General features: G+C 37.1%; 1 protein-coding gene across 4 annotated transcripts in view; it reads right to left on the bottom strand.

Moving 5' to 3' along the window:
• The window catches only part of LNP1 (leukemia NUP98 fusion partner 1), a 626,541-nt gene that overhangs the window by 252,362 nt on the left and 348,684 nt on the right, over nt 1-25,495 (bottom strand). For 3 of the 4 annotated variants that reach the window (XM_044071332.1, XM_044071330.1, XM_044071329.1), the window contains one exon: nt 7,570-7,650. The exons of the other annotated variant lie outside the window; for it this stretch is intronic. In XM_044071332.1, coding sequence (XP_043927267.1) covers nt 7,570-7,650 — 81 coding nt within the window. The remainder of the gene's footprint in view (nt 1-7,569; nt 7,651-25,495) is intronic. 4 annotated transcript variants of the gene reach the window in all.

The following is a 25,495-nucleotide window of genomic DNA, read 5'->3' as shown; positions in this document are numbered from 1 at the left end:
TCCTAGTTTCCTCCCAGGAAATACCCTCTACAATTCCTCTCACAACTATTACTGAAGAACAGGTCTTCTCTGCATTCTCCAGAGCTAGAAAGCTGCATCAACAGGTCCTGATAATATCTGACAATGCCTCCTAAATAGCTTGAAACATGACCTGTCAAACCTACTAGAATCTCTATTTAACTACAGCTTCCAGACAGGCTTCATCCCTAGGGAATGAAGGACTGCACTGGTCATCTCACTACACAAAGGTGGGCCATCAATAGACTAACAGAACTACAGACCCATAAGTTTGACTAGTCTTATATGCAAGGTCATGGAAACAATTGTTGTGGCCCTGATAAACAAAGGCATAAGAAATCTTCAAACATTGGATGTATCCCAGTTCAGTATTGTCAAGGGCAGGTCATAATAACTAAACTTGGTGGATTTCTTCAAGAAGGTCACTAGAGCCATTGATGAGGGCAAAACAGTACAAACTGCCTTCCCTGACCTGCCAAAGGCTTCTGACACAATGCCTCACTCAGGTATTATAGACAAGCTCACAAACCTAGGTATAAATCCCAATGTCACCCAATGAATAGCCAAATGGCTCATAGATAGGACACATGAAGTTAGATTGGGGGAATCCACCTCCACCAAGAGGACTGTTACTAGTGGTGTCCCACAGGCATCAGTATTGGGACCTCTCCCATTTGGAATATACTTCCCTGATATCAAGGTATATGTAGAGAGCCTTTGGCTGATAAAATTTGATGATGACTGCAATCTAGGTGGAATCTTTGAATCCTTCAGAGATGTAGATATCCTCCAGAAGTGAAGATGCAAAAACCAAATGGCTGCAGGTACACTAAGGTGCCCAAAACACACAACAACAGCAAAAGTAAATTAAGGCACCAAAGTTACACACTGGAAATCAGTCACTGTACTTTATTGCAGAAGACAAACGGTAAGCGCTTTCACAACTTAATGTTGCTTCATCAGGCCACATCACTACAACTGATGCTTGGTTAAATACTAGGACAATTAGTATGACATCACAATTTAAAGAGATATTACTCCACTAACATAAGAACATATATCAATATCCATAAAAAAATGCATAAAATATATAGAAAGGTGTGTATTTACACACAATGATATTTAAAAACAATAATATTTAAAAAACAATAATATTTAAAAAAAAAAATAATATTTAAAAAAGGGGGAGGGGGTGTCATCCCTGATGGTTATTAACATATATATATATATATATATATATATATATATATATATATGTACATATACACACACATATAACCATAGTAGTACAATGCAAAATATATATATAAAAAAACTCATGTTTTAGTGTTTAAGGCACCTGGCCTTAAGGTAAGGAACTAATGAGGTGCAGCCATTCAAACCAGGATATCTATCTGCTTGTAATTTAGTGATCCATTGTTGTTCTAATTCTTCAGTGTGGTTTTCTACGTCACCACCTCTGTTTGTCCTTACTATTTGTTGTAAGATTAAAAATTTAAAACGATGGCTACTGTCTGTATTCAGGACATGATTAGCTAGAGCATTTGATTGCTTCTGGTTCCGTATGCTTATATGTTCTAACATTCTTTCTTTAAAGCTCCTATTTGTTTTGCCTACATAATAGGCATGGCATGCTTGGCAAAAACAAAAATAAACAACATCGACACTTTTACAATCATAATAATTCTTCGTATGAAGTTTAAAACATTTCACAGGATGAATGTGCTCATTTTTAGTGTAGACATGCTGACAAGCAGCACAATTCCTGCACGGGAAGGTGCCCGGTCTGTTTGAGAGATTTTTTCTAAAAGACTGATGTTCTCTATTACAGAGCTGCTGCTTTAAAGACACATTATTTCTAAAACTGAAGTTTGGGGTGTCACCAACTGTGGAAACCAGACCTGGTATTTCATGTAATAAGTGCCAATTCTTTTTAATAATTTCCGTATACTTATTGATGTCACTTGCAAATCTAAAACTATTCTAAGCTTATTTCTATCAATACTTGTATCATAAGGTATACTTGTATCAGCACTATAAGAGCTCATGTATGGTTTACATCTTGTAGATCTCAATTTCCATGCATCTGCTATCACTCTAGTGATTTCTGAGCTAGAATAGCCTCTTGTTTGAAATTCACCTTGTAACTTATTTAAAGCAACTACTGCCTCTTCATCATTATTATGTAGGCGTAGGGTTCTATAGACTTGTCCTTTGGGGACATTTCTAGGTATGTGTCTCGGGTGCATGCTTGACCTGTGCAGACAGGCATTGGTTCTTGTAGGTTTGTGATAAATACTGGTTCTTATCTGCTTTAAATCAGTAAGGGTGACACTCACATCCAAAAAATCAACACATGTATCAGAAAAGTAAAAGTAAACTTCAAAAGTCTGTAGTACTATGCAGGTAATCAATGAAATTACTGATATTTTCACCATGCCCTTTCCACAAGACAAAAACATCATCCACGAAATGGACGTACCAGAGAATGTAGCCAAAAAATGGGTTAACATCTGACAAAACATATTGTTCTTCCCATCATACTAGTGATAGATTGGCGTAGCTATTTGCACACGAAGTGCCCATAGCCACGCCAATCTTCTGTAGAAAAAATTGATCCTGAAAGGCTGCAATGTTATTTTCAAGTATAATCTCCAGTAGTGCACAGACTAGCATAATCTTATTAGTAGTCAGCTTCTTATTCATATCGAGGAATTCTCTTATTCTATCAATACCCCAAACATTTGGAATATTAGTAAAAAGAGATTCAATGTCCATGGTAAGGAATACAAATTCTTCATCATTATCAATGGTTTCCATTCTATTTTGCAACCGCTGTAAAAACATTTTTGTGTCTCTAAGAACTGTATAACAACTATCCAAGAACTCATGTAAAATGCCTTCTACATAAATAGATAGAGGCTCAGTGCACCATCCTGCTCCTGATACGATGGGGCGTAAAGGAGGAACTGTGGGATGTTTATGAAAAATATATATATATAAAAAAACTCATGTTTTAGTGTTTTTGAAGGTTTTGCTATTGGATACTTGTACCTATCAAATGCTGACAAAAACAGCTGTAATTGCTATCACTGATAAAGTGTCTTTTTTAGTGTTTGATTTACTGATTACAGGATTAATTGATGAATCCTTATTTAATTATTTTTCAGTACAAAAACCTCTAGTTCCTAGGATCTATGGACTCCCTAAAATCCATAAACATCCCACGGTTCCTCCTTTACGCCCCATCGTATCAGGAGCAGGATGGTGCACTGAGCCTCTATCTATTTATGTAGAAGGCATTTTACATGAGTTCTTGGATAGTTGTTATACAATTCTTAGAGACACAAAAATGTTTTTACAGCGGTTGCAAAATAGAATGGAAACCATTGATAATGATGAAGAATTTGTATTCCTTACCATGGACATTGAATCTCTTTTTACTAGTATTCCAAATGTTTGGGGTATTAATAGAATAAGAGAATTCCTGGATATGAATAAGAAGCTGACTATTAATAAGATTATGCTAGTCTGTGCACTATTGGAGATTATACTTGAAAATAACATTGTAGCCTTTCAGGATCAATTTTTTCTACAGAAGATTGGTTTAATGTAGGCTTACACTTGTACTGGAGAGTTTCCAGATCAAGAACCACCTCTCCCTCTCCCTGTAATGGGTGAGCCAATCTGCTGTTCATTTATAACTCTCCCCTGCCCAGCTCTCCCAGCAGATGAGCCATTACTCTGACATGGGTCATCTAGGTCACAGTTTGGGCTCCATTACTCTATAAAGTTAGTCAGTCTATGGGCACTTTCTGTAGATACCCTGATGAGTGACAGTCAAAAATTTAATGTGCATGGATCAGTACATAAGCTGCATAGCATAAACTGATGTGCAGAGATCAGTAACACCAAGTTACAGAATGCAAAGCACATTTGAATAAGAGACACCACAATAAATACTACCAGTGTAGTAAATAGCACAAGAACAGTGTAAACCATGGTTCAATGTGATTAGTGCATATATCTTAGAATGCTTAAATCTCAAAGCAGAACACACAATATATGCTATTTAATAACACATCTTTTCCACAGCTTTCCTTATTTGGCTCTGAATTAGTCTTAGATTTTTTTTACACATTTCAAGAACAGTCTAGTTCCATTAAGCAAAATATGAAATCTTTTATTTGAAGTAGAATAATTCCATTTGTTTAAAACCAATAAATGGTTGGCTTAACGTTTGATTTATTTCCATCAACACTGTTACTATTAATCTATTTTTTATACATTTTAAAGGGTGAAGATGAAGCCCACTGTGTCATATGTTATGATGAAGCTGCCAGCGAACCCAACTGCAGCCATAAGCTTCACAAAGAGGTATTGAAGTCCTAGTCTGATGTATATATAAGTACAAAATGTGAGATATTTTTTGATAGAATAAGAGAATTCCTCGATATGAATAAGAAGCTGACTACTAATAAGATTATGCTAGTCTGTGCACTACTGGAGATTATACTTGAAAATAACATTGCAGCCTTTCAGGATCAATTTTTTCTACAGAAGATTGGCGTGGCTATGGGCACTTCGTGTGCAAATAGCTACGCCAATCTATCACTAGTATGATGGGAAGAACAATATGTTTTGTCAGATGTTAACCCATTTTTTGGCTACATTCTCTGGTACGTCCATTTCGTGGATGATGTTTTTGTCTTGTGGAAAGGGCATGGTGAAAATATCAGTAATTTCATTGATTACCTGCATAGTACTACAGACTTTTTGAAGTTTACTTTTACTTTTTCTGATACATGTGTTGATTTTTTGGATGTGAGTGTCACCCTTACTGATTTAAAGCAGATAAGAACCAGTATTTATCACAAACCTACAAGAACCAATGCCTGTCTGCACAGGTCAAGCATGCACCCGAGACACATACCTAGAAATGTCCCCAAAGGACAAGTCTATAGAACCCTACGCCTACATAATAATGATGAAGAGGCAGTAGTTGCTTTAAATAAGTTACAAGGTGAATTTCAAACAAGAGGCTATTCTAGCTCAGAAATCACTAGAGTGATAGCAGATGCATGGAAATTGAGATCTACAAGATGTAAACCATACATGAGCTCTTATAGTGCTGATACAAGTATACCTTATGATACAAGTATTGATAGAAATAAGCTTAGAATAGTTTTTAGATTTGCAAGTGACATCAATAAGTATACGGAAATTATTAAAAAGAATTGGCACTTATTACATGAAATACCAGGTCTGGTTTCCACAGTTGGTGACACCCCAAACTTCAGTTTTAGAAATAATGTGTCTTTAAAGCAGCAGCTCTGTAATAGAGAACATCAGTCTTTTAGAAAAAATCTCTCAAACAGACCGGGCACCTTCCCGTGCAGGAATTGTGCTGCTTGTCAGCATGTCTACACTAAAAATGAGCACATTCATCCTGTGAAATGTTTTAAACTTCATACGAAGAATTATTATGATTGTAAAAGTGTCGATGTTGTTTATTTTTGTTTTTGCCAAGCATGCCATGCCTATTATGTAGTCAAAACAAATAGGAGCTTTAAAGAAAGAATGTTAGAACATATAAGGGACATATGGAACCAGAAGCAATCAAATGCTCTAGCTAATCATGTCCTGAATACAGACAGTAGCCATTGTTTTAAATTTTTAATCTTACAACAAATAGTAAGGACAAACAGAGGTGGTGACGTAGAAAACCACACTGAAGAATTAGAACAACAATGGATCACTAAATTACAAGCAGATAGATATCCTGGTTTGAATGGCTGCACCTCATTAGTTCCTTACCTTAAGGCCAGGTGCCTTAAACACTAAAACATGAGTTTTTTTATATATATATTTTTCATTGTACTACTATGGTTATATGTGTGTGTATATGTACATTATATATATATATATATATATATATATATATATATATATATATATATATATATATATATATATATATATATTAATAACCATTAGGGATGACCCCCCCCTTTTTTAAATATTATTATTTTTTTAAATATTATTGTTTTTTAAATATTATTGTTTTTAAATATCATTGTGTGTAAATACACACCTTTCTATATATTTTATGCATTTTTCTTATGGATATTGATATATGTTCTTATGTTAGTGGAGTAATATCTCTTTAAATTGTGATGTCATACTAATTGTCCTAGTATTTAACCAAGCATCAGTTGTAGTGATGTGGTCTGATGAAGCAACATTAAGTTGTGAAAGCGCTTACCGTTTGTCTTCTGCAATAAAGTACAGTGACTGATTTCCAGTGTGTAACTTTGGTGCCTTAATTTACTTTTGCTATCCTCCAGAAGTATCTAACACAGACAAATATATGGTGTCAGAACCATGGAGTAAATCTGAATGAAAAAATGCATAATTATACCCTTTGGGAAGATGACCACCCTTGCCAATTACAACATTGATAAAACTTCCCTAAGAGTAGACACAGTGGTAAGGGACTTGGGAACTCAGGTTGACAGTAAGCTGAACTTTGATCACGATGTGTCAATGGCAGTGAGAACATTCTTCTTCATGGAGCAACTTATAAGTAAGGGCATGGCATCCAGATCTAAGGACATCATAATCCCACTATAGTCAGACCTCTTCAGACCAATAATCAAGTACAGTGCACTCTTCTGCATGTACCTGACCAGGCATTTGCAACAGCTGGAGGAGCTACAGACGTTCCTCATTAAATGAATACAGGGTGTAAATAATATGTCCTATGCAAATCGCCTCAAAGTCCTTTCCCTGTACTCAGTCTCCTACAGACTACTGAGGAACGATCTCTTCCTTACCTTCAAGACATTCTCTGATCCAGCCCTGATTGTTACACATTTGCAAAACAAACAGCACTAGAATTGCCCAATCTAAAGCTCTAAACCTTGTCTGTGACATAAACAAAACAGCTTATTGACAGGTTGACAGGTATGCGTCTCAGAGATTACATGTTCTCTGGAACAGACTCCACATTCATGTGAAACAGCCCTCTTCACTAGCTTATGTTAATGCAGTTTAGACCAATGGGTGGGAAATCATAAATTTACCCCTGGCTTGTTGCCTCTGGCCCTTAAGGACAGGGGCAGCTTGTAGATGTCCTAAGGTATAGACATATACCAAAGCTGTTCTAGCATGTGGACATTGATAAATGGGACTTGAATATCTAGGCTTAAAATGGCTCTACGACCTTTATCCTAGTAATTTCCTATGACCCTGAAGATTTAGAGTACATTACTGTACAATTACTGCAGACCTTTCTATTAACTTAGTTTGGAAGACCTAAAAGGTTGTAATAATTTCTGTGCCATAATAAACTATACAGTTACTTGAGACTAATCACTTTGCTTCCTTAATGTTATGTAAATTAAAGCGTGCTTATTGAAGATTTTTTAAGTCCACTCAAAATATCCAGTTCACCTCACAGACATTACAGCTGACAACATAGCCAGCACTATGAAACAAAAATATCTCACATTTTGTACTTATATATACATCAGACTAGGACTTCAATACCTCTTTGTGAAGCTTATGGCTGCAGTTGGGTTCGCTGGCAGCTTCATCATAACATATGACACAGTGGGCTTCATCTTCACCCTTTAAAATGTATAAAAAATAGATTAATAGTAACAGTGTTGATGGAAATAAATCAAACGTTAAGCCAACCATTTATTGGTTTTAAACAAATGGAATTATTCTACTTCAAATAAAAGATTTCATATTTTGCTTAATGGAACTAGACTGTTCTTGAAATGTGTAAAAAAAATCTAAGACTAATTCAGAGCCAAATAAGGAAAGCTGTGGAAAAGATGTGTTATTAAATAGCATATATTGTGTGTTCTGCTTTGAGATTTAAGCATTCTAAGATATATGCACTAATCACATTGAACCATGGTTTACACTGTTCTTGTGCTATTTACTACACTGGTAGTATTTATTGTGGTGTCTCTTATTCAAATGTGCTTTGCATTCTGTAACTTGGTGTTACTGATCTCTGCACATCAGTTTATGCTATGCAGCTTATGTACTGATCCATGCACATTAAATTTTTGACTGTCACTCATCAGGGTATCTACAGAAAGTGCCCATAGACTGACTAACTTTATAGAGTAATGGAGCCCAAACTGTGACCTAGATGACCCATGTCAGAGTAATGGCTCATCTGCTGGGAGAGCTGGGCAGGGGAGAGTTATAAATGAACAGCAGATTGGCTCACCCATTACAGGGAGAGGGAGAGGTGGTTCTTGATCTGGAAACTCTCCAGTACAAGTGTAAGCCTACATTAAACCTAATTACTGGCAGGCATAGACTTGCAATCCCAAACTGGTGCCATTAGCCCTCAGGAGGCATATTTATGGGAGAATATGCATGCTTGGAGGACAACATTGGCTCCCCTGTGTTATCTGGTACCTACATCATCAGCGGTGGTGGCGCTGAGATTAGTGCAGGGGAAAAACAGCCTCAGTAGCCTGCACTCAGAATGATGTGTGCCACTGTCTGAAGGGAGTTCCTGACAAGTAGGACTAGACAGATAAGGACACCTTTGGTTCATGGTCTGGGGGATAAGCCAGACTCACTCAGTTGATGGGATGACTGCCCTTTGTTATGACCATGTCATAAGTATAGGGTCATCTGTGGGCTCAGTTTTAGATGGAGGGAACCAGATGAGGTGTTCATCTCTGAAGCATCGCTAATGGATGCTGAAGTTGAGGCAAAGGTACAAAGCAAACTCATGGCTGCCTGGATGATGGTACCCTCCAGACCAGGCAGCTCTCTTCCTGATCCCAAATGAAATTCCTGGGTAAGAAAATGAATCAGCATATCTGACTGGGTGAGATTTGATGGTCAGTAGGTATGGTGGAAAAAAGCACTATCGGAAGTATCAGCTCATCCCACCATGCCAAAACCTATGTAAAAAAGGTAAAGTTAATGGTGCAGGATTTTTTATGCCCTACTGTCCTTTCCTTCTGAAGATTAGCCTACCTACACAGTTATCAAAGAAACAAATATGAATTTATGTGCACAGCCACACAGGACAAGTACTGATTTCTTTTTAACTTTTGATTCCCATAGGCCTTTTCATTTCTCAGCTCTGCCAGTTATCTCCCTTTCCCTTGGATTTATCATTTTAATGATGCAGCTTTTGGTTAGCAGTCGGAATTCAAGAAACCATGAGGACTCAAAGCTATCATAAGTCAGAGCCTGGGATTTTTTTTATGCTCTACTCTAAGCAAGAACTGTGCAGTACCTGCTGTACTAGGGACAGATTGTGAGTGTTTATTAGCTCAAACGTGGATCTGCATAGAGTACTATGTAGTTTCTGGCAGGCAAAATGTTTCTCCTAGCAAACCTTGTGCATGTGAGCTGCCACACATGTTTATCCACCAGGTATAATTCATGCCATAAGATCAGTGATAATGTCCTAACTATCTCTCTGACAACCCAAGTTCATCTGGTGGCTCATTATTAAAGAACTGGTAATGCCTATTCATACTTCTTTGTTGGGAGGGACAAAGGTGCATATTTGTAGGGCTTTCAGCAGTATGATCTGCAGTGTGGACTAGGGTCACCAGCATACATGCCATTGAGGAAGATGCTACAGGACATCACTTGCAGAGATGTGGATATCCCTTGCAGAGGATCACTGCAGGTTCCATCCTTGGTCCTATAACATGCATGCACAAAAGGTGGTTAGAGCCATAACCCAATATGCTAGTCACCTCCTGCAACCAGCATAAGCTTGCAGCCTGCCAGCCCTAACACAACATTGAACCCATTCACCAGTAAGGTGATTCTGTTGATTCCAATGACTGGAGGAGCAAATCCAGAGAAGGCATGGTCAGAAAATTGGATCATAGAGTGCCAGATTACTACAGAAAGTATTAGTTTAATTTATCATGTCAAAACCCATGTAAAAAAGGTATAGTTCAAGGTGTAGAATTCAACCCACCCCACACCCTTTGATTTGAGTGATCTAGCATTAAATTTTCATTCCCATCTCTTCGTAGACAGCTTCTCCAGGATACAAGTCTATTATTTGAAACTAAGTCACTGGGGCAGCAGTCAGGGCTTCATCACCCTGTGCCATGCAGCAAGTCTTCCGAATACTGATTCATCTAATATGTGCCAGAAAATGTACTTTAGAGCCACTGATATGTGTGTTGTATAACATAAGTATACATAAACTCTTGAACATTAAAAGGGAAAAAAGTCCATACTTTGCTTTTCTACATTTATCAGCTCATATCTTGCTGCATATTGTTCGTTAGAGAATAAGATCATAACTACTGCCTTTTAAATTTCTGCCTATATGTATTTCGCTCTCTCTCTACATATATATATATATATATATATATATATATACACACACACACACACACACACACACACACACACACACACACACACACACACACACACACACACACACACACACACTGTATTTCTCCATAAATAAGACCTAACCAGAGAATAAGGCCTAGCATGCTTTTCCAGGGTGGCCATGATCTAAGCCTTACCCCAAAAATAAGCCCCAATTAAGATCATCAGGAACACATGACAGACGTGTTGAATTATAAAATAATAATATTATTGGCACCTGTTGAGTGAGGTTATCGTACTCTGCTCACCATTTTCGGACCATTCGGACACCTAACTTCTTTTCTTTGCAGAAAGTCATAAGATTCTTTCCCCGGGAGTCCTCCATGATTCTTACTGTAACCCTAATCCTCACTCACACTTGACAGTTGAGATCCTTGGCCCATAAACACTGGCAAGTGTACTTTGATTAGTCAAAGTACAGACAACGCAAGTAGAACATGCGCACTTGATAAAGAACGGGTGTGGTTGTGTCTTCTTAACCATCGCCATTTTGTGTTGCCACTCCCATCATGTAAGTCTTCAATTAAGCCCCCCCAGACAAGATGAGTATAAAAAGAAAGAGCTATTCCATCGAGTACAAGAAAGGGATCGTGTAGGGCACCCGGGGAAAGAATCTGATGGCTTTCTGCAAAGAGAAGAAGTTGGATCTCTGAATGGTCTGAAAATGGCGAGCACCATACGATAACCTCAGTCAACAGGCCGACGAGGGAAATGCTAAGAAGTGCAAATGTGGATCAGGTCGACAACCATTATTTCCTGAGCTGGAAGACATCATCTGTGAATGGATTGCTAGCAGGAGAGCAAAGGGTTTGGTTGTGCGCAGGGCTGATATTCAAGCATTTGCCCTTGCAATGGCACCACAGTTAGAAATATCCCCAGAAGAATTCAAAGCATCACAACATTGGCTGGATGGCTTCCTACAGCGATATGAACCGTCACTAAGAAGATCGACAACACTGTTCAAGCTGGAAGATACTGAAGTTATTAAACGTGCACTTGCATTCAAGTCCTTTGTTGATGGCATCGACTTTTCTAAATAGCAACTCTCCAACATGATTGCTATGGATGAAACTGCAGTGTTTATGAGCCAAGGACCTCAAATAATAATTGATCAAAGGGGGGCCTCGTCAATCTACATTCCCTCCACTGGTTATGAAAGTGCACATGTTACCTGTATTTTGGCAATTCATCTAGATGGAAAGAAAACCCCACTGCTAATCATTAGTAAGGGCAAGAAAGATAAGATTGAATGTGTTTCAGGCATTTACATTCTTGAAACCAAAAAAGCCTGGTGCACACAAGCAGTTATAAGGAAGTGGGTCGATGTAATGCTGCCACTTGTTTTGCGAAGTGGTGAAAGAGGTCTGCTAGTCTGGGATTCAGCCAGCACTCACCGCACTAAAGACATGAAGAACTTCCTTGCATAGAGAAGAATAGATCAAATAATGATTCCCGCAGGAATGCCTGCCTATCTCCAGACTCTTGATATTGCAATAAACAAGCCATTCAAGGACCATTTGCGCATGGAACACAATGACTACATTGAAAATAGAATGTAGAGAAATCAGGGTGGAAACTTTGTAAAGCCTAGCCTGCAAGAGGTTGTGACTTGGGTGAAAAAGTCATGGGATAAAGTCACTGACTTGCCAATGCATTATGAGCAGGCTACATGGACAAGCAGTGCTCATTTAAGGAGAGCTCTATTGCTAGGCATGACAGATTGGGACCAATGGTTCTACAGGAAATGGAGTCGCAAGAAATTCAGGATGGAATTCGGGGGTTGGAGACTTATGACAATGTTCCAGAAGAAGATGACATGACTGTATTTGAATAACTTTTCCGTTATCAGGGCAACCGAATGGATTCTTTCTGCCTTCAGCTGCCAGCAAGCTCTTGTCAGTTTTTTGACTTTATTGCATTAAGGTAACATTTCATTATCAAGGGGTAATTACAAAGTAAGGCCACTAGTTCCCAGACTTCATTTTTATGACTTTCCATCATTCTTCTCTTACAGTTTGGGTAAGGAATAAAGAAAGCATCACCACTCAAAAAGTGGAAGTTATTCACCTGTTTTATTTCCCTCCTCCAATACACTTGTATTGAGATTTTTCTGCACTTTCTGTTAAGCATGAAATATTGCACTGTGAAAGCAAAGGTGTAGATATTCTGAAGATGAAATGTCTGTTGCACTGTTTATGTAGAATTCTCCCACAACTGTTAATGCATTACCTAGAACTGTTGCCCAATAAAAGAAAAGTACCAAATAAATGTCAATTTGTATATATGAATACATGTCAATTTGTGTACATGAATAAATGGTGATTTTTGTACATGAATAAATGTAGATTGTTGTATGGGGGGGAATAATGCATCCCCTTATAATAAGCCCTAATGCATATTTCGACGGGGGAAAAAGTATAAGACCCTGTCTTATTTTCGGGGAAATACGATATATATATATATATAGAGAGAGAGAGAGAGAGATATTGCTCTCTCTCTCTCTCTATGGATAGATACATAGATAGATAGATAGATAGATAGATAGATAGATAGATAGATAGATAGATAGATAGATAGATAGATAGATAGATAGATAGATAGATAGATAGATATCTCAATGGACATTGCTAAAGGGTGTGATAGAAATGTGTACCTGAAACAATATGTAACTATTTTTTATCACTGCCCTCTATCCACCCTATGTCATCAGGCATTTAAAACTATTTAAAACCATTCTACACAAGTCATTAGCTAAAGAAACTTTACCCCAATCTACTATGAAAAATGAAACTGCACATATTATCTACATATACACGCATACACACAGAACCTTCAAAAGCAACACTACCCACCTAATGAAACCCTTAGATTCAAAATCTGATAAAATTAGAACAAAACAAAAAATTAAATTCAAAGAATAAGAAGTAAAATAAATGTTGACCATAGCTAGCTGATTAGGAAATGACATTACCAAAAAACAGACCGGATTCTAAATATCTATGCAAACTAGATTAAGCTAACTGAAAATAAAATTAAATTATAAAAATGACAAATTCTAGCACAACCATTATTATGCTACTACAGTAAGACATAAATTGATACTACTAAGCACATGGTAAAAAGACTGAAGCTTGCCTCCGGACTACTGTTGAAAAAAATATCCACAATAAACTTTCTTCATAAGAACCTGTGGAACCTAATTAAAGATCCATTTGGAAAACAACTTACTGACACAACAGGGGCTTCCTCCGTCCACTGTATGCATCAACCTGGTATTGCAGTACTTCCAGGAATAGTGTGGGTTCTATTAACTGCAGATGGTGCAGTGGTGCAGCGGTAGCATTGTCACCTCACAGCAAGAGGTTCTCCGGCTCAATTCTCAGCTAGGGTGCCTTCTGTGCAGAGTCTGCATGTCTACCCTGTGTTCATGTGGGTTTCCTCTGAATATTCCAGTTTCCTCCCATGTTACAAAGACATGCGTCTGGAGCGTTTCTCCCTAGGCCTCCACTGAAAACTGGCTTTGTTCCAAGTTCCCAGTAAACAAATGTTAATTAAAATAAACAAATAAATAAATAACAAAGAATAATGCTCACTGCACTCTGTTCGCCTGATAATAAACAAGGCTTATAAAATACAACAAAAAACCAGGCTTAAATAGTGGGAAGTATACTTGCTGTGATCAATTCAAGTCAGTCACAAAAGGTAACCAAATGTTCCACAAAAAGAAACGAAGCTGTAACCTACAAACCGCTTTACTTTGCGAACTCTTAATCCAATAAAAAAAGAGTCAAAATCACCATAGAGTGTTCATTCGAACCTACTCATCCACTGGGCAATAGCTTGTAGAAAAAACACGCAACCAGCATGTAAAAATAAATCCAAGCGTCCAGTAGAGACCACGTTTATTAAAATAATTAAAACACAGGGCTAGCGCTTTCAACGAATCTTCATCAGGCCACTAACAAACAAACATACTAGCATCCCTTTTATAGCAAAATGCTAGTCATCTACTGATGTCACATCCTGTTTGGACATACTAAAGTCAACTCTGATGTCACATCCTGTTATACATAAAATATTTAAACTGACATCACTTTTGTAGTAAAACGCTACAAACAACTCTGATGCCACATCCTACTAAATATGAAATCTTATAAAATGTTTTAAATTATTTAAAATATTTAAAATATGTATGCAGCCATTTTGTAAACAGTGTACAATAGAAATGTTCTAAAATAACATTTCACCCTACTTTAACTGCTGCTGCATGTAACATTCAAAATGTTTTAAAATATTTTAAATATCTATGTAACCATCTCATAGACAGTATGCAGCAAATAAAGTGTTTCAAAATTACATACTATCTTCATATAAATACTGCACTTATATGCATACTAGTAATACATATTTCACCTGATCTTGCACATTTAGTCTTATATATTTTTATGTTTATAATATCAGCTGTTATTAACATCTTTGCGTGTGCACATATCTGTTTTGAATGATTTATGCTGTCACAGATATTATGATATTTAGAAGCACACGCTGTACAAATTTTAGATGTAGTCTTTTGAATGATTATTTTTGTACAGTTATAATTATGCTAAATAGTTCATGTGTAGATATTAATATCTTTATTAATTTGATCCCTATTTTAAGCATGTATTCATACATACAAGTATTTCAAATGGGATTATATCGCTTATTATTAAATACTAAACATGCGTGCCATTTTTGTTACTAGTATGCATATAAGTGCAGTATTTATATGAAGATAGTATGTAATTTTGAAACACTTTATTTGCTGCATACTGTCTATGAAATGGTTACATAGATATTTAAAATATTTTAAAACATTTTGAATGTTACATGCAGCAGCAGTTAAAGTAGGGTGAAATGTTATTTTAGAACATTTCTATTGTACACTGTTTACAAAATGTCTGCATACATATTTTAAATATTTTAAATAATTTAAAACATTTTATAAGATTTCATATTTAGTAGGATGTGGCATTAGAGTTGTTTGTAGCGTTTTACTACAAAAGTGATGTCAGTTTAAATATTTTATGTATAACAGGATGTGACATCAGAGTTGACTTCAGTATGTCCAAACAGGATGTGACATCAGTAGATGACTAGCATTTTGCTATAAAAGGGATGCTAGTATGTTTGTTTGTTAGTGGCCTGATGAAGATTCGTTGAAAGCGCTAGCCCTGTGTTTTAATTATTTTAATAAACGTGGTCTCTACTGGACGCTTGGATTTATTTTTACATGCTGGTTGCGTGTTTTTTCTACAAGCTATTGCCCAGTGGATGAGTAGGTTCGAATGAACACTCTATGGTGATTTTGACTCTTTTTTATTGGATTAAGAGTTCGCAAAGTAAAGCGGTTTGTAGGTTACAGCTTCGTTTCTTTTTGTGGAACATTTGGTTACCTTTTGTGACTGACTTGAATTGAACACAGCAAGTATAATTCCCACTATTTAAGCCTTTTTTTTGTTGTATTAAATAAATAAATAAAAATTACTTCCGCCCACTGAAACCAGTAGGAGACAGTAATTCAAATAAAAAAAAAAGATAAATTGAATAAATGAAATACCATACACTAAGAGATTACCAGACTTGTTTCTGGCTTTACCACCATCTTATCTCACTAATTTCAATGTACCATCTTCAGTACTTCAGCCATAGATCTCCAGAATACTGCGACCAGCCCTAGTTCTTCTGTCTCTCTGGCACCATGGTTCAACAGTCTGCTTTGAGCCCATTAATGGCTAGTCAGATTGAATTAGGTGTTCTATTAATGTGTTAGAGATATAAATATTTAAGAAACATGGATGCAAACCTCTTGCACCAGCCCAATCTCCCCTCACCTCACTATACTCATGTATGCTAATCCTAACCCTGCCTGGCAGTACCTCTCAAGTGCACCTTTATTATGAGGAATGTTCCTTATTTTGAGTCTTAAAAAGTCAATGTTCCTCATTGTTCCAAATTGAATTATGTAATTGATATGCATGGCAAATAATAATGAATCATATTAATTCATCAAAAGATCTTTTTGTAAGTATAAAGTAACGTTTTAACCTTCCTATCAGCTTCCTAGTTGAAGTTGTTATTAAGCTGTTTGTAAGTGTTTCACATTTTGGCCATTTGTTCCACATTATGAGAAGTAATTTTCTTTATTTTAGAGATGGAAAGTTGAAAGCTCTGCCGGTTCCTGCCCCTAACTCTACACATTCATTTTCAAAAAAATCTTTCCCTAGCAGCACCTCTACACAAGATACTCAGCGGCACACACACACACACACACACACACACACACACACACACACACACACACACACACACACACACACACACACACACACACACACACACACACACACACACGCACACATGCACACACACACGTACGGTACGTACCACACACACACACATGCAACAAACATGCATTATACTAAACCTCCCCTAACTTAGCCCTCACTCTAACCTTGAACCACGAATACTTGCACACATACTCCAAAACATTCTGAAACACATTGTCAAACAAGCAGCTGTTGAACACATTCTTTCAAACACACTGCAAAACATCCACACACTCACACAAAAGACAGACTCTCTTCCCCTACCTAGGCCTTACTATAACTATAACCAGCATACCTTTCAACCTCTTATGAAAAGAAATCTGAAAAAAAGACAAAAATAATGGGAGGACAGGGGCCCAAAATCAGGGAGAGATTGTAATAATTATTTTTATAAACTTAGAGAGTTGATATAATAACAGCTCATGCATTCGTGTTCATTTCCTGAAGGATATGATTTTTGAAGCTCAAATGTCTGTCGTTACTTTGTGACTTCAGTCTTCAATGATTTGCCAGAAATACACAGATTTTATGTAGAACAGACCACAAATATGAGGCAAGAATCTTGACATTTTGTTAAAATCTGGACATTTGAGAGGAATAAGTACCGACTCTCATCCTACTTACCTTCACAGTAAACATTCAGACTTCTTGCTTTTGATGTCACCAGCACTCCCAACAATTGTCCATTCAACCATATTTCACCACCAAAAACATCATCTATGAAATTACCGTTCAAACAACTGACTGGAACCCCTACATATAATTCTAATATTTTACATACAAAATCTAACAATGGCAAATCATAGCTTAGTTTAATGAAAAATAATGTGCTATTCTGAAATTCTAAATTTCAAGATTCTACTAAATATCATTTCATCAGAGTATGGAAGTCTTGTGTACTACTGAAAGACTGGAAATGGCAGAAGAGGTCATCTACAAAAATGTGAGATGAAGACGAAAGCAGTCCTCTAAAAACCTGATACTTCAACCATAATAGTGTAGAATATCAGAATTCCATCTAAAGGAAAATGTTATTGAATATTTTATAGCCAGCATGGCACAGGACAAAACAAGTGTTGATTCAAGACAAAAAGTTGTTAATTGTGAAACCTGGAAGTTTAATTTTTAGCCAGGTGACCAAGGTCAGTGTGAACCTAGTGAAATAGCTTACCTAAACTTCACCAAGGTTTTAAATACATTCCTACATTTAAGACTGTACAGCAACTTATATTTTCTTACACTGGTGCTGTATCTGAAAAACAGAATAGAAAACTTAAAGCAAGGCTTGGAATAGGTATTAAGTAAAGGAAATACATTAAGGTTCAGTTGTTGGATCATATTGCTTTGATGCATTTAAAGCTGCAGCTGGTCTACCATAAAAGCATATCTTGTAGCAGGTATCATAATGACCTACAGTACGAATAAATTAAGGATAGCAGATACAGAGGAAATGGAACTTGGCAATGCTATAAAGTCCTTCAGATAAATATTTTTATTTATTCATCTCCCTTTTCTGTTCTTTCCTTCTAGCATATCACCTGTGGCTCTTAAGACTAAAGAACCTTCCATGTAATGCTTTCCCGCATGTTTAATTTTCTGTTTTCAGCTATAATCACTCAACATATGTAGAATCTTTCTTTCATTAGCAAGGACAGATGCAAGGACAAATCAATGAAATGAATTAACTCTTAAGATGTTATGAAATAAAAACATCAAGATAACTTCAGATTAATACAAAAAAAATGATTTTTTGTATTTTTTTTTGTGCGAAGCAAGCCCACTATATCCCTGCTGAAGGGGGAACTACATCCCTCTGCAAACTCAAACTTATAATCAATGCCAAAGCTACTGCAAAGTACAGCAAAGTCTTGACTGTGGTGCAAGCAACCTAAGTTCAAACAGTGGCTCAAACATTTGCACGAGAAGACAGGGAAGAATAACAGTGAATGGCCATTGCCAGCTTATCAATCCTGGGGAAGTGACTCAGCTCTAGAGTATTACATGGGTGACACTTAATGGGAGCACGAGTTGTTACACCCCATGGTGTTCAGGCCTAGAGAGCATGCACTGTAGTGTGTGCACTTCCTCTGTAAGCAAAGGGGAATTCAGCATCCACAGGAATGCTTCCCCTTGGATGTCAAGTGTAAGTATCTTGTAGGAGCTGACAGGGAGTAGTTGCTATGTTGGGGAGAGGGTAGACTGGCCAGTAGGACCAGCAAGCTGGTCCACTCCCTACCACTTGACTCTCACTGCAAGATGGATGTGTTAATTGGGGTTCCTGGGCAAGAATCAATGGGCTATATGTCTCTAACCTACATGACAGATGGCCAATTGGTTGAAAGTAGAGGAATCATCAAGAAGGTCCTGTGAAAGCATAAAAAAGTCAGTGTAAAGCAAATTCTCAACAGCAGCAACTCTATTTCAGGAATATGCAACTTGACCAGTTGTACATTATAAGGCAAATAACGATTACAAAACTGTAAAGCTACAGAGACTAGATTTCTGCTTCTGGGGATAAACTGTCTGTAACATTTTACTATTTTGTAACCCGAGAAGCAGTAGGGAGCAGGTTGTACACTTTTGGGACCCATGGAAACAGTAGATGAGTTTTAACCAACCTGTTCAGGAGATCATATTTCCATAGCACCACACCAACACTGTCCTGTTGTATTCTAGCCCTTGTTTTCTTGTTGAATTAAGCTGTAGGCATTCAGCAACATATTCATTATCAAAAGAATAGTGTCACTACAATGTACTGGTGCTAACTGCATCCTGTCTTCCATGGTGAAAGCAATCAGTGGGCTCCATGTTTCCTTTACCTACTAGATTCTAACCCCACCACTTTAGTTCAGTGCACAAACAGCAGTCACCGGAATTACAGTAAACACCTTAGCTAAGTGTCATGAGACAAAATAAGTTAGTTGCAATTCTGAAACTAAAAAAGTACAAAGCAAAGTAAAAGGACACCAATACTTTGGCCAACAACATCAAAAGTAGAAAATGGACCTAGAAAAATTACTATAGGCAACCTGTAAGCATTTAATGTGAGAAAGCAAAAGAAGGGCTGTTATCTCTTTAAACAAAATTTGATTAGACTTTTACCTATAACTCTTCTTCTTTTGGCTTTTCCTGGTTTGGGGTCACCACAGCAGATCATCTGTCTGCTCATGATTGGCAGAGGAGTTTTACAGTGTCGAGTTGCCAGCCCAGCACCCAACCTATCATGGAAGGCACGCACATGTATGCACACACTCAGGGCCAATTTAGTGTGTTTAATCCACCTACAGCATGTCATTGGGAGGAAACCGGAGCACCCAGAGGAAACCCACGCACCCACAGGGAGAACATGCAGACGCCGCACAGAAGGCACCCCAGCCGAGGATCAAACTGGAGAACCTCTTGCTGTGAGGTGGCAATGCTAACTGCTGCACCACCACAGCCACCCAGACCTTCACCTGTAATAAAGTGCTGAATTCAGTAAACCATTTTTTATGTTTAATTCATTTATTTGCTAACCAGCTAAATTCACTAGTGACAAGCATTTGTTTTAACGGACAGCTTGGAAGCACTCTCTGATTAAGTGACTTGCGCAGAGTCACACAATAGGTAAATAAGAGTGTGAAAATAAAATCCAGGACTACAGAGTGAAGGTCATTAGCAAATTGCAGTCTTAATCTTCTGCAATAAACCACCAAACAAGGAGACTCTTTCTCGACAAGGACATTGTTAGGACTGATGCAGTTAAGAAGAGGCTCTTCAGATGGTGCCTGGTCTGCTGATAAGTCTTGAAAAACAAGAGTTAAAGTTATGTAAACCCTAGGAAAGGAGATGATAAGATTTAACAAGGTTCAAGAACAATGAGGCACACTATCTGCAAGGAAAGTGTACAGATCTGGAGGGACACAAAGAAGTATTATTTCATAAAGATGCTGGTAAAAATATTGAACAGTAGTCCAGAATGGTACTCATATATACTCAATGACTGCTCTTGCTACCAAAGTAATACATTATTTATGTAAGTGAAAAAAACAAACAAACCCAGAAAAATGCTTTACTTGACTGAATAGTTACTTGCTTACCTTCCCACATCGGCACGGTAGGGATTATGATGTTCTCGGTATTCCCCCACATTAATCATTTGATGAAATGCTGTTACTAAATTTGTTAATTGGATTTTTACCACAAAAAGCTTAGTAGCCATGTATGTGCAATTCCAAAAATCTGTTACTTTATGTTTTTGACTGGACAATTCAGCCCCTTTCAGCAAATTACCCATTGTATAGTTCATCAAAAACATGTACCAACGTTCTGTCCGTTATTGTTCCTTGAAAAAAATTAGAATTAAAGGAAAAGTATATAGCAAGCTAGCTTCCATCATAGAAATCCTTATGAAACAGAGTGGTAAGGCACTGAAAATATAGACAAAGGAAGAATAACTATTACAAAAGCAGAGGCCAAATGCTTCAAAAAATTTCAGAATTAATCCCTGTCAAGTATCTACATTTTTCATGTGGTGTGTACTTCTCCATCTACTACCCATCTGCTTTCAACAGTGAACAAACTCCCCAAAGAATAAGAAATTCCACTCTCTGTGACCTTCTCAGTCTCCCAGAATCTTTTGCTTCTTTCACTGATTGTATTATTGCTTGTTTTTCTAGTTTTATATTGTATACTTGCATGTGTTATTATCTATTTAACTGTTAAAGTATTTAAGTTTGAATTCCAATCAATATGAGTTTAAATTTGATATATAAGGATTTTTCTAAAGTACCTTTCCAAATGTAGCCAACATGAGCATCAGATTTGTACAACTAACTCCAAAGAAAGCATAAGAAACAGCACCCGGGTTTAATGGGCTATTACCCAATATACAGAGAGTGTGGAAGCTCCATGAACTGCATTGCCATTGCCATGTTGACAGATTACATATATTAAAAAGGAATATTTCCTCATAGCTAAAAGATGCATGGATTACCTTCTTGCATAAGACTGGCCCCAAGAAAAGCAGAAGTAATTATGGAGCATTCTTTGTGTTTCCACCTGTGGTCAGTCATGGAAAAATAGTCTAAACAAATTATAATTTCTTGTGTTTGCAAAGCCTTTCTGTCATAGCTCTCAACTGTACAGATTTTCACAGAATGTCCAGATTTTTGCCTCATATTTTTGGTCTGCTCCTCATAATATTTGTGGTTTTCTGGTAAACTATCTAAAAGTGAAGACAATAAATAATGACAGACGTGTGACTTTCTGACTTCATACCCCTCAAAAAATGCATGCTAACGCAAAACCTTTTACTTTATCAACTTTCTAAGTTTATAAGAGCTGTATTTAAAATCTTACCCTATTTTTGGGCCTTTTCCCCTATTATGTTGGCTTTGTCCAGATTTCTAAAGTTAAGAGGCTGAGAGGTATGCTTTCTACAGACTATCAATGCTGTTTTCAGCCAAGGCATGGGCTGACACCTCAGTCAATAAAATCACAAACCATGTTCTCAAGTGAATGGACATTGGAAAAACTACTGGTTTAGTCTTCTTTAACCTGTCTAAGACCTTTGATATGTCCAACCATTCTGTCCTGCCTCAGAAACTGGAGACCCTATAGCTGGGTGCATGGCAAGCTCTCTCACTTACTTTTGTATCAACTTAAGTATGAAGTCTCAGAAAACTAGCTAGACTGAATGGATTTTTCCTTCCTGCCATCTTGTATCCGGTATCTTTCAAGCCTGTCTTCTGGGTCTTCTTTTGTTCATCATTTACATTAACTCAGACTATGAGAATGTTGGTGATGTCAGTATTATTCAAATGCATATATTGCAGTCCTGTTTGTCAGTTTCAGTAGCCTAAAGGATGGTCATAGCAAGTTTCAAGATAGTATCCTTATCTGGAAATTTGGCTGTGTAATAACCATGTCTCTCTAAATGTCTTTGTTTAAGGACACCAGCAAATAGTATTATGCCTGGGAATTCAGTAGCAATTCTTCCATATAGTTAAGTATATTGTGGTATACCTAAACCAAAACATAATTTACTCGTCATGTAAATAAAATAATTGCCAAAACTTACAGGAGGCTGAATCTCATCTAGGATCATGCACCGTTTGTGCCTCCAAGTGTAAAAAAAACATTGTAAAAGCTTTATTTTTTCCAACACAACTAAACAGCAGCACTGTATTCACTTCACACAGAAACGCTGACTTTGAAAGACCTGTATTTATTTATCATATATTAATTATGTGGCCTGAGGGCAGACAAACCTAAATCAAGTCTGATCAGTGTGGTAAGTTCTGAACACAGAGAAAAGAGTTGCATTAATTTTGGACTCTTCCTACCATTCCCAAAAGCATTTTTGACAAAAAGGAAAGAAAAAAGGGCTCCCTTTTGAGATGTTGGCACTCAAAATGCCGAGTGCCCACAAGCTGAAAAAAAATGATCAAAAACACAAGAGAAAAGTGAACTTCAAAAATCGCTCTTCTCCTTTAAACTTCTTTTTGCAGGAGGACAAGCCCCCCTGTATCTCCCCCTCCACATCCTAGCCTTATATATACCAATTCTAAGATCATCATACCTTAGAGAAAAGGGAATATTCCAGGAAACAGCATCTCAGACTTTGTATATGTAAGTCCAATCTTTTGGCCATTTAGTCCCCATATTTTGGGACTCACTCTAGTGGATCTCAACATTATAAATGGTTACCAAACAAATGTATTTCATGTTTGCTTACTTATTTCAATTAATCTTATTGTTGCATGCATTCTGAAAAAAGGTCTTCTGTACTTTTCTGCATTTTTTTTTCATTTTTAGCCCAAAAAAGTAACTGCTTGAATTTTTGCTTTGTCTGGTGCCATAGATGTACTTGTGTTGCAATAAGTGAGAATATTGTGATTTAACTGAAGGATTTGTACTCATGCAAAACCTACTGTTGTATTGCTCATTAAAAGTACACTTACAAGATATTTCTGCCTGGTACAGTGCAATAAATGCGTAGTCTGATTTACAATAAGTGAGAGTATTGTGATTTACTGCACTATCTGTGTTCATACAAACATATGCTTCTGTATTTTTCCCCAGAAATACATTTGGTCTGGTGCCATAGATTTATAGTCTGATTTGCAATAGAAGGAGCATTGCAAGTTCTGTGTTATCTTTAGTTGTCCATGTCCTGAGGTTTTTTTTTTTTATTAATTTCGATAAACATTGCCTGATAAAAGTGCTCTCTGCCATTTACATCTGCTGCTATCCTTGACTTGATACAATTTGTTACTGTTCCCCCATTAAACTTTGTTGCATAGTCTCTATTTCATCCTGTTGTTTTCTCTTGTGGATACATAACTACTGGCTTCCCTGCCATTATTTTACAGTTAGCTGTAATTCTGGCCCATCTGTGACCAGGGATTTCTAGTTCACATTCACCGTGGTAAGAGAACTGTATTTATTTATTTTGTTTTACATTTGTTAACCAACTGGATACAGGTCCATTTTCAGTGGAGGCCCAGGGAGAAAAGCTCAAATTACATGCATTTTTAACATCTTAAAGATTCAGATGTAAGATTCAATTACAGGCAGACTAACATTGTGACTAAAAGACAGCATACTGCATACACTCTGAGTAAATATGACAGTACAAGGTAAGACATTACATAACACTTTCCAGATATGATAAGCTATACATAGAAATTCTTACAGTAGCTAGTAGACATGTTGGAAAAGCAGTTTGTACTGCTATCATAGCTTAAGAGTAAACATTTCATTTCATATAGTCATGATAGGCCTACAGATGGGCTGAGAAAACTAGCAATTGTAAATGTGGGACTGGGAGATTTGCTATAGTCTAGTGTATTATCCAGGGGTGAGACAGGAGCATAGCCTGTTATTCATGAAGTGAATTTTAAGGAGTTTCTTAAATTGAGTGGTGGAATTATTGGATGTTAAGTGGGTAGGAAGGGAGTTCCAGAGTTTAGGGATAGAGTGGCTGTAGACAGATTTTCCTGCCTCATTGTTACATTTGGTGACCTTTAGGTGATTTAGGGTGCTAGATCTCAAGGTTCTTGTTGTGGTGTGAGGATGAATTAGATGATGAAGAGCTGGGATTTTGTCTGAGTGGTATAATATTCCATCAACTGTGTGTGAATTACCCTCTTGAGTATGTTTGATAAGGGGATAGTATAGCTATAGGCAATAGTTATTGAGTTCAAAGGAGTTGCCCCCTTTGTGCAGCAGTATTATGTGGGATACTTTCCATAAATAGGGTACTGTACATTCTGAAATGGATCTGTTAATATGGATAGTAACAGGGTAGGCTATAGCTTCTGCGGCTAATTGTAGATATTCAGTGGGTAGGTTATCGTCGGCCTGGGTGGTAGGTTTGAGCTTTTGGAGAAGTTTTTGTATGGTCTTGATAGATACTGAATGAAAGTTAAAATGGGTGCTGTTATCTTTTGTTTCAGATGGTTTAGATATGTTTGTTGGGGTGCGGTGATTCAAGTTAGTTTGGTTATTTGCTAGGGCTTGGATTGTTTCTGTGAAGTATTTGTTGAACTGGGTGGGGATATTGTCATGGTTGTTTCTGTTTTGGGTGTGGGGGTGGAAGTTTTACCTGGTTGTAAAACACAGTTGATTGCTGTCCAGAATTTTTGGGGGTTATTTGTATGTTTGTTTTGAATATTTTGGTAGTAGGAGATTTTGTCAGTTTTAATAAG

This window comes from Protopterus annectens, chromosome 5.part0 (assembly GCF_019279795.1).
Source record: "Protopterus annectens isolate FY-2018-M chromosome 5.part0, PAN1.0, whole genome shotgun sequence".
Taxonomy (NCBI): domain Eukaryota; kingdom Metazoa; phylum Chordata; order Ceratodontiformes; family Protopteridae; genus Protopterus; species Protopterus annectens.
This window is presented reverse-complemented; position numbering and strand designations above follow the sequence as displayed.